Here is a 16,463-nt window from a genome sequence, read left to right as displayed (position 1 = left end):
ACACAATTTTGAGCACGAGAGCTGAGGAGAGCACCATCTTCTGCTTCCCCATGCAATTCTAACAGCTGTATTTTGCAAGAGTGAATTTCTTGATGTTACATCACTGTCGAAAAGTAAGTTTGAAGAGAAGAAGGCAAAACAAAGTAGGGAAATTCTACGACAGAAAACATGTAAACCTTTATCTGATCACTCTCCAGCTGTTTAGAGGGGACTTTATTATTTACAAAGTGCTAGTGCATTAACGAAATAAAGCCATGATAGTATAAAATGACTGGATATTAGTCATTTATTCAACCTTACTGATACAAAATTCAGTTACATTGATTCTGACTATTTAAGTGTATGTTTGTGAAATGTAATGTTGCAATTGTGGGCTTATGCTGTTTGGCAAATGGGAACATCACCCATTTTTCATCAGCCAATATTCCCTTTGCTCCTCTCTGAGCTCCTCAACAGCTATCCCCTTCAAAGAAGCTGTTCCAACTTGTTCATACTGCTCTTCATATCCACATGTATTCCTTTGCTCATATATCATTCTCGGCACTTTTTCTCTGCGTCTGTCTTGCACTGATTTGCAAACAGTTTGGATCAGAGATGTGTACCATCTTCTTGCAGTACCCTGTGCATTTTCAGTAACTGGGTCATTTACCTGGAGCTGTTGGATGCCCTCTTGATGGGGTGCCCAAGGGATTTCAGTTTGAGAAAGGACAGTGAGGCTCTGAAAGTATTTCACCTCTAGAAGCAAATTACTCTGCTCCTGGCAGATAAAATCAGAACAAAAATATTGCACACACTGATCTCCCACACCATTTTCCAAAAGTATTTTTCATTTCTATGTGCCCAAATATGCTTTACTTTTAATGATCTAAGCAAGGTACACAGCTTACATGCAGTAAGGAAGCTTTTTAAAAATGTATGTGCTCATTTTCTGTCACTGTTTAATGCTTTGGACTTTTATAGCTCCTTTTCTCACTTGATTTCCGTATGCAATGGTTTACTGCTTGAACAATTTCAGAAATTATGATGACTTTCAATTTTGTATAACTCAATTGTGCTTTGGAACAGACAATTATGGTTCCTTCATCACCCAAGTACAACTGATGTGTGGGTGATGTAGGGCACGTTCTCGTCCTGAGCTCAGAGTCATTCAAATTCCCTGCTAAATGGAGCTACTATTTAAAAGAGTGGGTCATATTGGCCTAAAATGGCTATCGAAAGGGTTCACTGCAGCAAAACCCCTCTTTCTACTGTATATTATTAGCATACACAGATGTAAAAATATGTGCTATTAATAGAATTCTCTGTATTTAACAGATCAAATGCGATTGGGAAAATTCCGGGTTATTATGTCAGTGTTTGTGTTATCTAGAAGTTATGAAACTCTGCAAAAGCAGTTGTCATCATCCTGTGGTGCTTCTTACCTATTACACTATACAACAATCTTTAATTCTATTAAAAATTATGTTGCAAATTGTACAATTGTTGCAAGAAGTCTGGTCATTTTGCAGTGGAATATGGATTTTCTTGGTGATAGCACTGCAATATTTGCATGTATGCAGGTTCTTCTCATCCAGTCCAAATGCAGCAAAAACATGCAGATAAAAAACTAGTAGTGAGGAATCAAAAACAGGAAAGAGATCAGCATGAAGGAGGAAGACTGTGGATCTCGTGGTGATCACATTTAATAACCCATATTGCTAGTGGACCACAGAAACTTTTCATAGAAAAATAGGAGGAAAAAAAGCCATTTGGTTTAGGCTGGAAGGGACCATCCCCAGCAGGCAGGGCTGCCACCCAGCAGCTCAGGCTGCCCAGGGCCCCATCCAAGCCGGCCTTGAACACCTCCAGGGATGGGGTATCCACAGCTTCTCTGCACAGCTGTGCCAGTGCCTCACCACCCTCTGAGTAAAGAATTTCTGCCTAAGGTCTAACCTAAATGTCCCCTCTTTTAGTTTAAAGCCATTCCCCCTTGTCCTATCAGTTATCAGATTGTGGATAAAGTCAGTCCCTCTCCTGCTTGTAAGCTCCCTTGAAGTACTGGAGGGCCACAAAGAGGTCTCACCAGAGCCTTCTCGTTTCCATGCTGAACAAGCCCAATTCCCTCAACCTTTCTTCATAGGCGAGGTGCTCTAGGCCTCTGATCATCTTCATGGCCCTCCTCTGGACCTGCTCCAACATCTCCACATCCTTTTTGTGCTGAGGGTCCCAGGCCTGGACTCAGTACTCCAGATGGGCCCTCACAAGGGCAGAGCAGAAGGAGACAATCCCTTCTCCCTCCCTGCTGGCCACCCCTCTTTTGATGCAGCCCAGGATGCAGTTGGCCTTCCAGGCCACAAGTACAAATGCACTGCTGGCTTGTTTCAAGCTTTTCATCCAACAGAACACCCAAGTCCTTTCTTTCAGTAGTGCTCTCAATGAGTTCTTCTCCCAGTCTGTACGCATGTCTAGGATTCCCTTGACCCAAGTGTAGCACCTTGCACTTGGCTTTGTTGAGTTTTATGGGCCCACTCAGATTGATGTCGTTTGCAAACTTGCTAAGAGTGCCCTCAATTCCACTGTCTATGTCATTGATAAAGATATTAAAGAACACTAGCTGAGGATGGACCCATGGTGTCACCACTGATCATCAGCCTCCACCTGGACATAGAGCCCTTAACCCAACCCTCTGTCTGCAGCCATTCAACCAATTCCTTAACCACTGAATAGACAACATTTCAGATCCATATCACACCTATTTAGAGATAAGACCATGGTGTGTAACTGTACGAAAGACCTTGCACAACTCTAAGTAGATGACATCGGTTGCCCTTCCTTCATCCACCAATGCCATCACACCATTATGGAAAGTCACCAGATCGGTGAGGCACGATCTGTCCTTACTGAAACCATCGTGGCTGTCTTTGATCATCTCCTCATCTTGCACCTGCCTTAACATCTCTTCCAGGAGGATCTGCTCCATGATCTTCCAAGGTCCAGATGTGAAGCTCACCAGTCTGTAGTTCACCAGGTCTTCCTTTCCCCTTTCTTACGTCCCTTTTTCCAGTCATGAGGGACTTCCCCTGACAGCCACCACTTTTCAAATGTGATGAAGAATGTCCTGGCAACCACATCAGCCAGTTCCTTCAAGACCTAGGATACATGTTGCCCATCCTCATAGACTTGTACATATTCAGCCTCATCAGGTGATCTCAAACTTACTCTTGTCTTAGAGGGGGAAAGATTTTGCTCTCCAGGCTCCCACGTAAAGGTCCAGACATGTAAGAGCCTGACTGCCAGTGAAGACTGAGGCAAAGAACTTCAAGATAGTCCTCAAATATAAGGTTGTTAGAATCACTTCCAACTTTATATTAGTATTACAATAGCAATCATTCATTGTGCTGAAAACTTCACAGATATCTGTGGGTCCTGAAGGCAACAGCCTTTGATTATGCTGCATTTCTCTGTTTATAGAAGTTGTTGTGAATAAACAGATATTTCTCTGGAAGCTGTATCTAAAATCACAGTGATGAGGCAGCTAAAACATGATACTACAGTGAGACAGCAGACAAAAAGCCAACTACATGAAATTGCCTTTGAGCAATTTCAAACCCACTTCCATAGTATTCTTCACTGATAGAAGGAATCAGTGCATGAATTCAGGAGTATTAAATCTGAAGGCCATATATGCTGTGCACAGTCCTGTGTGTTTGTAGAGGGCTGTGGCAAATCTGTCATTTTTTATTCTTCCATGAAAATATTTCTATAAAATTTGGAATCCTAGCAACCAGAATGCATTGCTGTTTTCAGTCTTGCAATATGGTATTTTTAAATTTCTTTTCTGATTTTTTTTTAATTTTTTTTAAATTTAAACACTGCAACTGCAGCCACTCATTTCAAGATCAGCTCATGTTTCCACTGTATTCTATTTAAATAGTTGCTTGGTTAATTAATACTTAAAGAGACATAGGACACTGGAGTCACTCTCACAAACACAGAATAATAGATTGCCTGTCTCCTGGAAGGTTTCCTCTTTTATGTGAGGGATGGTAGGTGCAGTAAAACGCAGCAGGCTAGGTATAGTGTGCATCTTCTGGCAGTGTGGTAAATATTGTGACAAACAGAAACAAACTTTGAATTTCTGGGCACCATTTGTAATAACCCCAATCAGTCCAGTCTCTTCCTTCCTCCTGGCTTTGAGGCAGGGAAAGACATGACAATTTCTTCCAGCCATGTGTTTCTTAAAAGCATTGCCAGCCTTGGACACTTCAATGGTCAAGTCCCTAAATTCTCTCCACAGCCAGAGCGAGGTTCAGCTGCACCCCAGAGCTCAAGGAGTAGGCCAAGCTGCAAGAAACAGCTTCATTTTGTTCTCTTTTCTCCATGATAACGAAAAGTTAGGGGTAGGATTGAATTCCAGTGAGGTGAGTATAAAGAAAGCTGTTGGGATTTTGAGTAAGCCTTGGCAAAACAAAAGCAGTGGCATGGATTTATATCTCAGATACTCAAGGCTTTAAGCCATTGCTCAGTTTCAGGATGCAGGGAGGAACTGTTTTTCAACTGCGCTGAAAATTCCGATCCACGCTTCTAACTCAAAAAAAAAAAAAAAAAAAAGATTTTTCCATAATGAAAATCCCTCTCTTTTTCATGATGCTTACAAGCCCAAGCAAGCACCACATGAGCATGTGTGCTTTCCTCTTGCAGACCTGCACTTTGAAGAGACTAAACATGGCATCGACAGCGCACTTCTCGGAGGAGGAGATGGCGGAGCTCCGTGAGGCCTTCAGCAAAGTGGGTGAGTGCAAGAGGCTGTGGGTGTGAACTCTCTTTGCTGGCTCTTTGTTGGTAAGCCAACTGGCTGTGGTGAAATGAGCTTCCAGCAGTGCTGATTTGCTGTGTCACAAACCGCAGAGTCTTGCCCGTCCTGCAGATCTCCCAGCGAAACCAGAGCATGCTATGCAGCATACTGCAGGCAGAGCAGCAGATTTTGTGATATAGCTTGGAAACCTGAACAGAAATTCTTAAGAATGCTGCTTACTCCAGAGGAATGATTGGGAAGGGAATAGATTTTTATTTGAATGCAAATTGAGGACCACTTCTGGGGAGGAATGGCCCGGTGGGGACAAATGTGCAAATGGCTACAAAATTTGTAATCCCTCTCCTGTGGCCTTTTAAGCCCTGGTTACTTTTCAACTATGTGTTTCCTTTGCAAGGTTCAAAGTTCCCCTCTGCTTTCTTTCCCTTGAAGTTACACAGATCTGTCACTGCCTATCCAAATTCTAAGAAGAGGCCCTTGCGTTTCTCACCGCTTGCTTACTTTTACCATCAGATCCATCAGCCTTGCTGGGCTGCGTGTTGACCAGTTGTCCTTCCTGCTTCAGGTCACTGGTCATTTCTGAGCACACAGCAGTCCAGGCTGGGAGCCTGAAACACCAGGGCATGGGGTGTGCCCTGTGTACCCAAAGCAAAGGCTGGAACGATGCACTCATTTCACTTCCTGATGTTTCCTCCTCCAAATCCAGACCCTTTTCTTGACCAGAGATAGATCAGATGCCTTCTGCAACCTGTATTAATCTGAGCTCAGCCCTCTTTGCAGCATGCAACAAGTGGTGGCTGGTTGCAGCTCACCACGCAGGAAACTCACACTTGCTTCTTTGAAATCACCTCTGCCTCTGCTCTGGGGAAAGAGTTTGCAGAAAAAGATACTCACAGATCTATAAAAAGTGAATGCAAAAAAAAAAAAAAAAAGTAACAATTTAGAATATATATGTGTATTACTCTTGTAATACTATATATAAATATTGTTTTATAAGAGAAGATCTCCATGCAATAGAATCAGTTGCTCTTTTTATTTGTGGAGATTTTCACAACCTGGTAGGGAAGAAAAGGCTATTTAACCCATATTACTCCAAAAATCTCCCCCTGGACCTTGCAGCAGGCTTAGCAGGACTGTCTGTGTCAGCACATGTCCCAGAGGAACATGAAGCTTTTTATTTTAAGCATGACCATTTCCATGCCTCTCATGACTTCTGATGATATTAGAATCACAGAATCACCAAGGTTGTAAAAGACCTCCAAATCATCCAGTCCAACCATCCACCTATCACCAGTATTTTCTCCCTAAACCATGTCCCTTAGTACAACATCCAAACATTTATTGAACATCTCCAGGGACAGACTCAGTATTGCATCAAATCCATTTTCTTCACTGTACTCTAGGCAGGCTAGTCTTTCCATAGGTTGCTTACATGTTTGTCTGTATATCCATTGTATATATCTAATCGTAGTGTTGTTATGATGTTATTATGTCTAAAACATGTAAATTCATCACTGTGAATTTTTGTTTGTTAAATAGTGATTGTAATTTTTTGGGGGGATGTAAATGCCACTGCAGTGGTTGAAAATAATGGACTTTTGAATAACAGATCTTTGTATGTAATGTATACTTCCTCAGGTGAAATAAAAACAGCAGCCTTCATGTGCAGAAAATTTCATTCAACTGATGGAGAATCTTAAATGTTCATTTTAATCTTTTCAGATGTCAGTGGGAATGGCTTCATTGACGCCAATGATTTAACAGATGTGTTGAAGGCAGCCAACCTCCCTCTCCCAGGTTATAAGGCCAGAGAGCTCGTTCAGAATTTGACAACCACAGAGGATGGCAGGATCAGTTTTGATGAATTTATTTCAGTAAGTGGGATGTTATTTTGGAGAATAAATACAGAAAATGAAAAATAAAAGCATACCAACTTCTAAAAGATAGAACTGGTTGGGAATTTTTAATACATTGCATGAGCAGAGAATATCATTTCCACAAAAAGAGCCTTTTCTGTGGGTAAATATTTGTTTTTCCCCAGAATGTTCTCATTATCTGTAATGCTCAGATAATGGTGGTCCCTGGGGCATAGGAGAGCCACAAGCACATCATTTTGCTGAGGTGTTCCCCAGTGGAAAAGATGAGAGGAAGATGTAACTGAACTAGAAATCCTGCAGTTAACTGGGACAAATTGAGTGCAGCTGCATATTGAACTGACTTAATATCTTTGGGTTTGGTTAACGCAGCAGGATTAATTTTTTTGGTTTTAAGTTGTGGACAGATAATGCAATGGCTAGATGTCTATAAGATATTTCAATAATTTGTTCTTTTTCTGGCCTAAACTGGGACAAAATGCTAAAATAGTGTGATTTCCGTTGGGGTGGAGAAACAGATTTTTGCTTGCCTTTTTCTCAAACTGAAACTTTCAAAAGTGCTCCTCCTGCTGACTTCAACTCCATGGTTTCATGCCATAGATGTTTCTGTTACTGAGCTGGTCTTTGTTCATGGCTTTGAAAGTATCAGAGCAGGTACACAGACTTTCTCCCACACCCGCTAAATAACACACAAGCTGTGCTTCTCCACATCTAAAGAAGAGGGGACGTGTCTCATGGCCAAAGAGCTCATGGTTTTAGCTATTTTAATTCTCTGAAAATTTAAAATTTTCTCTTGTGCTTGAAAGATTTTCCAAAACCTGAAGAGCGATGACGTTGCTAAATCATTCCGAAAACAAATCAACAAAAAGGAGGGGATCTGTGCTATCGGTGGGACGTCGGAGCAGTCCAGTGCTGGCACACAGCACTCTTACTCAGGTAAGTACAAGAGTCCTGTGCTGGTAACAACCAGGAGTAAATGTCTCCTTCTGTAAATCTGAAACCAAGTGGCTCCTGACCTTTCTGCTAGTGTGGGCAAGACCCCACCAGCGCCACTGGGTGTGAAGGAGCATGGGGATTTGAATGAACTGAAGCCCATTGCACTTGTCATCTCGTTTTGTTCATTTTTCAAATTTTCTGCTCTATGGTTGGCTGAGCCATTTATACACCCCCATGCTGGTCTGGCTAACTCAGGAAGACATATATTTGCATTCTCTGATTAAGTTAGGGATGGGCAGTTACACAGCTGTCTGGTTCACTCAGCTGAGTTAGTCATTTGTACAGAATAAATGCTCCCCCCAATTCCCTTTGTGTCAAGACTAAGTTCTGCTCCCTTGCAGCAGCTGTGGTCAGTCACCCCATACATCCTTCCTCATCTTTCCTTGAGCTTCACAAACTCATACTTTTGCCTGTCTCCCCAGAGCCCTCTTCCCTTGTAGAGGTTTGTTTTTCAGTCACGCTCAGATTTAGTAGAGTCTTTCCCCCTATGAACATTTGTAAGTAAAATGACGGTAAATTTGTTACATGGCAAATGGATGGATTTGATGTTGTGTCCACAGAGGAAGAAAAGTATGCCTTTGTCAACTGGATTAACAAAGCCCTTGAGAAGGACCCTGACTGTAAACACGTGGTCCCAATGAACCCAGAAACAGATGATCTCTTCCAGGCAGTCGGTGATGGCATAGTTCTTTGGTAAATAATACTTCTCTTTAAAAAAGTTACACTTCTTTCATGTTCAATGAGAATTTTTCTTTGCCTCCAGACCTTTCCAATGAGAAGTCAGTGAAACTTGCCCCCAGTAGTTACTTTTTTCTACTTTTGTTCAAGGACTTTGGGGTTTCATATGAAGTAACGTAAGATATTGAGTGCTTTCATGGAAATTTTTGCAAAATAAACTTCCTGTACACATTGTGTACATCTTACCCCATGTTTATGGTATGTGACTCAAAATAATTGCTCAAGTATTGTGTGTATGAGTGCACATGCAAAACACAGAGGATGACTATGTTTGTTTAGTAGCCCTCCAGCTCTTTGACTTCTCCTGTAATGTAGTGACAAAAGTTCTATCTGCACATGCCATCACTAGTGTATCTCTTGTTGTATTTTCTTGTATTTCCAGTAAGATGATCAACTTTTCAGTCCCAGATACCATTGATGAGAGAACAATCAACAAGAAGAAACTCACACCCTTCACCATACAGGTACAAAAATGTAACAGGATTCTTTGCTTTTCCACATAGGATACTCCAATATAAATGCTTAGAGCAAAGGCTGGACTTCATTCTGCCCAGCACAATCAGCCAAAGTTGTTTGTGGCAAACTGAGATGCTCAGATTCACATGGTCAAGAAGAATTTCTGTTTCTTCTTAAGTGTTTGAGTAATTGGACAAAACAAATGTTGTATTTGCACTTAAACCAGTGTATAAATGTTTACCCGGTCAAAGCTTGGGATAACTTTGTGGTAGACATCATATGAAAACAAGAGCAACTGGATAGATAATATGGTGAAAAATTCTAGGTGGAGTAACTCTCAGAAGGCTGAAAACACCCTCCCAGGTTACTCAGGCACTGGACTTGAATTCAAAACTGCTGTGTTGTAGTCTGATGTCCTCACACAAATACCAGCTGTGGTCCAGGCAGTACTGTGGGCTGCAACGTGCCTGAGATGGAAGAAGAGCCTTTGCCTGTCCTTTACAGTCTGTGCTTTTTCACCTTGAAAACTGAATCCTTTCTTTATTTCTATCATCAGCACATAAATACAATTTAAAAATTGGACAAAAAATAAATTTTCACCTACTTAAAGTTTATTACGTTTCTCACACAGCAGTACATAGAGAGATACTTTTATATGAACAACATCTATGTAACAGGGTACAGAATATAAATAGATATATGGAATGGATGTGAACCTAACCCAGTTTAGCCCTCAGCTACCCTGATTAGATGGAACATTAGCCAGGCTCAAGTAAGCTCAGAAGCCATTAAATTGGATTTTTATGCTGTATACCACATTTTTCAGTTATAATCGTTTTGGTCAGCAGCATCGCTTAGTGATGCAGCCCAGATCAATCTCTGTCACATGTAGACATGATTCGATCAATACAGCTTCCACTTTAACTTAACCCTTTTACAGCTGTCTGGTGGAGAAAAGATAATTAATTTGAAATGCTCCAATTTTTCCAGATTATGAGAATTTACACTGTGTCTCTGCCTGTGTTTTATAGCTAATCAAATCTATCTGACATGCCAGCAGCAGTGAAATTCATTTGAAAATTGCAAATCTGTGTGAAAAATGGTATTTGCCAGGCTTTTTTGTCTGTTTTACTCACCCTGCTCATCAAGCCTTCTTTTTAAATATTGCAGATTTATGGCTCAGATTTACTTATGCCCTTTGTTTTATATGGGAAAGAAATGGTGAAGGAACATAACGTTCATGAAATATCACTTTTCTTTCTGCCCCTCACTGTGAATTACATAAGCCCTTTGCTTCCCCTGATAACTCCCAGCCCTGGATTGCACATCCTGATGTTCAAACAGAGAATAATGAGGCCTGAACAGTTCTGCCCGTGGTTGAAACGCGAGGTTAAAAATACAACAGGTTTATTCATACTGATTCCTATGACCATATGCTTTTTGTATACTTTGCCAACTAGCAATTTATTTGTATCTTGGGTATTAGGACTTTTCCATAAAGGTGCATTCCTGTACCCTCAGCTCTCCATTATTACATCATTCAGATGTTTTCTTCCCTAGGAAAATCTGAACCTGGCCCTGAACTCTGCTTCAGCCATTGGGTGCCATGTTGTTAACATCGGAGCTGAAGACTTAAAAGAAGGCAAACCTTATCTGGTTTTGGGTCTTTTATGGCAAGTCATAAAAATTGGTCTCTTTGCTGACATTGAAATCAGCAGGAATGAAGGTATGTGTGGCTCTTAGTTTCAGTGCTCGGTTGTTATCACTAAACAGACTTTTCAACACAACTATTTTAAAAACTATCTTCATTCAACATTTTATTTAAGTTTTTGTTGTCTTCTTGACTGCTGTCATTTCCCTTGCTCTCCACAAGTTCTGGCACTCCAAGCTCCAAGGCTGTGTGTAGGCTTGTTTGTTAAAGCCAATTTCATGCTCACTGAGTTGGGAATGATGGTCTACATCCAGGTGTATTGGTGTTTCAGCACTTTAGTCAACACAGAATTAATTCTGTCTAAATCTGGGATCAAGGAAACACTACACTGCATATCTTTCTTTTGGTGAAACCAGTGCCAAACATCTCCCTTTCTTTGGAAAACTTGATTTATATAATTATGGAATAATTTTGTCTGGACGTCCTCTGATCTGGCCATCCAATCACCAGCTTACAGCAGGACCAGTACCAGAGTTACCCATGAACTTGCTTCAGTGGAAGGCCTTGCATTTGTGCATGCAGTCCACACAGCATCTCTTCTTGATGCTGTGTTTGCTAGCTCACTCAGCCTATAGTGGCACTACTGTCCTCCTGTTACCATGCAGATTTCACCTTCACTACTTCACCTCTTGTACCTTCTAACCCTCTCATAGCTAGAGGGATCAATTTCTAGAATTCCCAGTTCCTATTCCTTTGTTGTGGAGCAACAATGGTGAAGCTGGTCACTTTACCAGGCTTAGTGGCTCTCTTCCCATAATGGTATATTTTCCTTTATTTCTCATCTCAGACTTCAGTTTGCCAGAGTAGACAGGCCATTATCATTTTGATTTCATTTTTGGTTTTTCTTTTTCCCTGATAGCCTTCCTCCACAACTGTTGAAGGTGAAATTTCTCCTCTTTGAATGTGGACATTGTATTCCCAGAAAGCTCTTGTGAGCAGCTAGTATCAAGGCAGTAAGGCATCCCAACTTCTATGGGAAATATCTGAGATGGGATAATATCATGTTTGTTTTTCCCCTGGTCATGTCACATGGTAGCTCAGATTAGCTCAGAAGACATCTAATACACTCAGGTTGTTCTCAGCCTCTGTTCGTAATAAGAAGCTTCTAGCTAATAGCAGGTATTCATATTAATTCCCCAGTGTGTGTCTTTCAACATGGAACTATTGAATTTCACTCCATTTTTGTTACTGAGTACCATCCCATTCTTCCTGTCTGATTTCCTCATTGTGCACTGTGCTATGCCACCTAGTGAATATCATCTTTTTTTTTTTTTTTGCACATTGCACACTATGTGTGCCAAGAAAAAATAAATAAAAATTAGACATTAATCCAAAAATCAATCCATGATCAACACCATGAGAATCCCTCTTCCAGATCACTTCTCTCTCTGAGGAACCTGCCCCAGTGTTGGTCTCATTATGTAGCAAATTATTTTTCCTCATATCTAATCAGAATTTTCCTTACAGCTTTTGCCTGTTGCCTATCATCCTGCTGTTTTTAATTATTATTATTGTCGTTGTTGTTGTTATTTTAAGGTATTCTGTGAACAAGCAAATAATCTGGCATTTACTGTTTTTTCCTTTTGTACATACTTAGCCTTGATTGCTCTTCTGAGAGAAGGAGAGAGCCTGGAAGATCTGATGAAGTTGTCTCCAGAGGAGCTGCTGCTGAGGTGGGCAAACTATCACCTGGAGAATGCAGGATGCAACAAGGTCAACAACTTCAGCTCAGATATAAAGGTATGAAAAACTGTGACCAACAGCAGCAGAACAGCCACTCCACGCCCAAAACCATGTCATCCAAAGAAGGATTGTGCGCTCACAAAATGTCCCTAAATTCCTCTAGACTTTGGTTTGGAAGGCTACCCAGGCTATCCTATCCAGACATATAACTGGGGGTAGGGTAAGAGGATGGAGGTCTTCCAATTCCTCCATTTGGTATTTTTGTTTCAGTACAACATAGGAAGAGTCACTTAGCATGACTAAGGACACACAGAAAAAAAGCATCAGGGAAGATAATAGGAGAGTTTGAGAGTGACGCAACATTATAATTTTCTATTGTAACAGATTTTTGGTTCAGTGGTATGAAGTTTATCTCAGAATATCTGTGGAGAGGGAAAAGCATGGAGTCCTTTTCATCTTTTCATAGGCTGCCTGATAGGGCAACTAATTAAATCCTACTCAAAGGATTTTTATGCCAAGTTTACAGTTGGAAAATAAAGTACACATTTGCCTCTTGAAGGCCAAGAGTTCAGTCTCTACAGGCCTGGAGTCCCCAGTACAGGAAGGCTGTAGAGCTCTTAGAGTGGGTCCAGAGGAGTGCACTAAGATGATCAGAGGGTTGGAGCACCTTTCCTATGAGGGAAGGTTGAGGGAACTGGGCTTGTTTAGCTTGGAGAAGGCTCCAGGGAGACCTCATTGTGGCCTTCCAGTACTTGAAGGGAGCGTATAAACAGGAGGGGGAATGGCTGTTTACGAAGGTGGATAGTGATAGGACAAGGGGAAATGGTCTTAAACTGAGACAGGAGAGGTTTAGGTTAGATATTAGGAGGAAGTTTTTCACCCAGAGGGTGGTGATGCACTGGAACAGGTTGCCCAAGGAGGTTGTGGATGCCCCATCCCTGGAGGCATTCAAGGCCAGGCTGGATGTGGCTCTGGGCAGCCTGGTCTGGTGGTTGGCAACCCTGCACACAGCAGGGGGGTTGAATCTAGATGATCATTGTGGTCCTTTTCAACCCAGGCCATTCTGTGATTCTATGATTCTATAAGTGTCCCTCCACCTCAATTCTGGTATAAATGTCCACTTCCAAATACAGTGGGTATAAAGAACTTTGGGGATAGAAAAATATTTAATAAATGGTATCTGTCATACAATAAGCAATAAAAATAAAAAATTGAGGTCATCTACATTTTTGAAGAATATACGTTTGATTAAGCAGTCAAGTCCTTCTACAGTAACATGCAGTTTTGTTTTCAGTTCTTCTTTGAGTTATTTTTGAGATTAGATAAATATGTTCCATACATGGATACAACTTTTACAAAAAATGCTAACTTCTTGTCTTGTGCCTGTCCTTTTGGCTGAAAAAAATGCTGATATTGTTGTTTTCAATTTTTGTCCTAGAAAGTTATGCTTACTCTTCTATAACTGTTCCAGCGTTTCTTTGAAATCTGCTTTAAACCTCTGCTTTCTCCTTCTGCATTTTCTTTTATTAAATGCTCAGCAGCCTGACTTCTACAGCATTATAAAGGTATACATTTTCTTATCTCTAATTTGATGTTCACATTGAGTCAATTCTTACATCTCTATATTGTTGCTGTCCTTTTTATAAGTGCAACACAGCATTTTGCCTCATGCTTTTAGCTTTTCGTAGTGTATACATATTGGCTTAGGGAAGAAGTGGATCTGGCAAACACAGCATAAAATGGGATTGTTAAGTGCTTCTAGCTTTAGTAATTTAATTATGTAGTCCAATGATTGATGTAATAAAAATGAAGCATGTGTGCACATTGTTTGAGAGAGCGCTGGCACGCAAAATCTGGGCTTTAGATGTAATTTTTCTCCCTTTAATTTCTCTGTCTGTCACAGGACTCAAGAGCTTATTACCATTTGCTGAACCAAGTTGCCCCCAAGGGAGATGAAGAAGGCATTCCAGCTATTACTATTGACATGTCAGGATTAAGGGTAAGATGAGATGAGATGAGATGAGATTTGTTCAATATTTTCTGTCTGTTACTTGCATTGCTGATCAACACAAACTTGCACCAAGATAACAAAACAAGAAAACTCAGTGTAGCAACATGATTGTATGTTTCAGAAGTTGAATAAAGAAATGATATGTTTTGCTTTTCATTAGATATTCATAGAGTCAGGGAACAGATTGGGTTGGAAAGGACCTTAAAGATCATCTAGTCCAACCCTAATGCCATGGGCAGGGACACCTCCTGCCAGGGCAAGTTGCTCCAAGTCCCATCCAACAATCCTTGAACCACACCAACAAACAACTAACATGTAGCAAGTAATAAACACATTTCTTTGGGAATTTATCCAACCCTTCCGCTTTTACGTGCAGTGTTTACCTAAAAGAAACATGGCAAGATGGCTAGATTATAGGTAAAGCCCATCTGAAGCTTCGGTGTGCTCACAGTGCTGGGCTGTGGGGTAATGCTGATGTGGCTCCATCTCCATTTTTGGCTGGCACAGGAGAAGGACGACGTGCAGCGTGCGGAGTGCATGCTGCAGCAGGCAGAGCGGCTGGGGTGCCGGCAGTTCGTCACAGCCACTGATGTTGTCCGGGGGAACCCAAAGCTGAATTTGGCATTCATTGCCAACTTGTTCAACAAATACCCTGCCCTGCATAAGCCAGAGAACCAGGACATTGACTGGAGCTCTATTGAAGGTAAGGAAAATGCACATAAAGAATGTTTCTGGCCATCTATCTGCAGAATCTTCAGCTCTGAGTTCATGATATGTTAAAAATGAAAATGTCTGAACCTCCCAGGACTGTTGAGCATGTTTCTCAGCATGAAATTATAGTTGATCTGGCATCCCTTTAATAAGGACATAATTTAAGATAGAGCTAATCCCTGCCTGCTCTGGGCTGGGGTCAGGACCATCAATGTGGATATCATTTGCTGAGCTTCACATCCTTCTGAGAAAGGCATTTTGGTGCTTCTTGCAGAATAATCACTTGAAAATGCCTTTCTTAGCTCTCACATTCTAAACCCTCTTAAAGATGCTGCTGAATGAAAGCTTTCAACTTCTACTTATAACTTTCTGAGGCATCATCATTAGAGCCATCATTAAACAAGGCAACAGGAAATGTATTTTTCCCTTTTTGGTACCATTCAAAGATTTTTTTTTTATTTATTTTCCTTTGATGCACAGAGATAGCTCACAAAAACCTGAACTGAAAACATCTAAATTGCTTCTCGGGGGGCCTAATTCTCAGTGCACAGCAGTTATTCAAAGATTTTAGGAGAAGGCAGTCCACTACTTGTTTTCGTATGCAATATATCTAGTAAATCAGTTGTGCAGTTGGCTACAGCAAATTAAAAAACTGTCTGAAACAGTTCAAGTGGCAGTTAAAATTGCTAATCTTTTGAGATTCTGAGTGTTATTCTGTGAATCAGCGAAGTACTTAATCATGTGCTTAGAAGTAAGAAAACACATGGTGTCCATGAAGTCAATGGGACCAGTGTAATAACTGGTTGAGCATGTATTTAATTAAATGCTGGAATGAATGGAAGTGCTCTGTTTGTTCTAGCATTTATTCAGTGTATGCTGTGCTTACAAAGATATACTCAGAATGAATCCATATTTTCAATTATTTTTAAGTTTCTCAAAAGCCTCATAATGAAATTGTTTGTGCTAGGGTACGGGCTCTTGAATTCTTGAAGGTATTTCAAGGCCAATCTACCTAAATACTGTAATATCTAGGGCACAAAGAAATATTACATGCACAGTGCTCTCTTATTTCTCTTGTCAGCCAGTGTCTCATTCTGTTTATGGTTCAGAGCACTGTGAATTCTGAATTATGGTTTCATCACAAGACACTTATTTTACTGGAGTGCTGTGGTGTGCAGGCCTGTTGATTGATAGATCTGTTGTTTTAGGTGAGACAAGGGAAGAGAGGACGTTCAGGAACTGGATGAACTCCCTGGGCGTTACTCCACGTGTAAATCACTTATATAGGTAAGGAGAGGCCTTACACTTCCTTCAGACAATACGTGCAGCCAGAAAATTGTTTATAGAAAACATAAAAGAATTTTTAGACCTTAAAATAATATGTATATAAGGTCCAAAAGTATATATATACACACACACACACATATATATAAATATATATACGCATAATATATATGTTTAGGAAACTAAGTTTACCTCTACTAATTGTTC

At 40.7% G+C, this 16,463-nt stretch overlaps 1 protein-coding gene across 3 annotated transcripts in view; it reads left to right on the top strand.

Annotated features, from left to right (window-relative positions):
* Positions 1-16,463, top strand: part of LCP1 (lymphocyte cytosolic protein 1) — a 45,535-nt gene that overhangs the window by 22,609 nt on the left and 6,463 nt on the right. For 2 of the 3 annotated variants that reach the window (XM_031615790.2, XM_031615789.2), the window contains exons 2-11: positions 4,681-4,771; positions 6,515-6,666; positions 7,473-7,602; positions 8,223-8,355; positions 8,783-8,864; positions 10,417-10,582; positions 12,165-12,307; positions 14,154-14,249; positions 14,769-14,964; positions 16,181-16,259. In XM_031615790.2, the coding sequence (XP_031471650.1) occupies positions 4,705-4,771; positions 6,515-6,666; positions 7,473-7,602; positions 8,223-8,355; positions 8,783-8,864; positions 10,417-10,582; positions 12,165-12,307; positions 14,154-14,249; positions 14,769-14,964; positions 16,181-16,259 (1,244 nt within the window). In that variant the 5' untranslated portion in view covers positions 4,681-4,704. Of the gene's footprint in view, positions 1-4,680; positions 4,772-6,514; positions 6,667-7,472; positions 7,603-8,222; positions 8,356-8,782; positions 8,865-10,416; positions 10,583-12,164; positions 12,308-13,788; positions 13,816-14,153; positions 14,250-14,768; positions 14,965-16,180; positions 16,260-16,463 lie in introns of all 3 variants that reach the window. The other variant, XM_031615792.2, reaches the window with a different exon arrangement.

Source organism: Phasianus colchicus, chromosome 1, assembly GCF_987193195.1.
Source record: "Phasianus colchicus chromosome 1, bPhaCol1.hap1.1, whole genome shotgun sequence".
In the NCBI taxonomy this organism is placed as follows: Eukaryota; Metazoa; Chordata; class Aves; order Galliformes; family Phasianidae; genus Phasianus; species Phasianus colchicus.
Note: the sequence above shows the minus strand (reverse complement) of the source record. Positions and strands in the feature narration are given on the sequence as shown.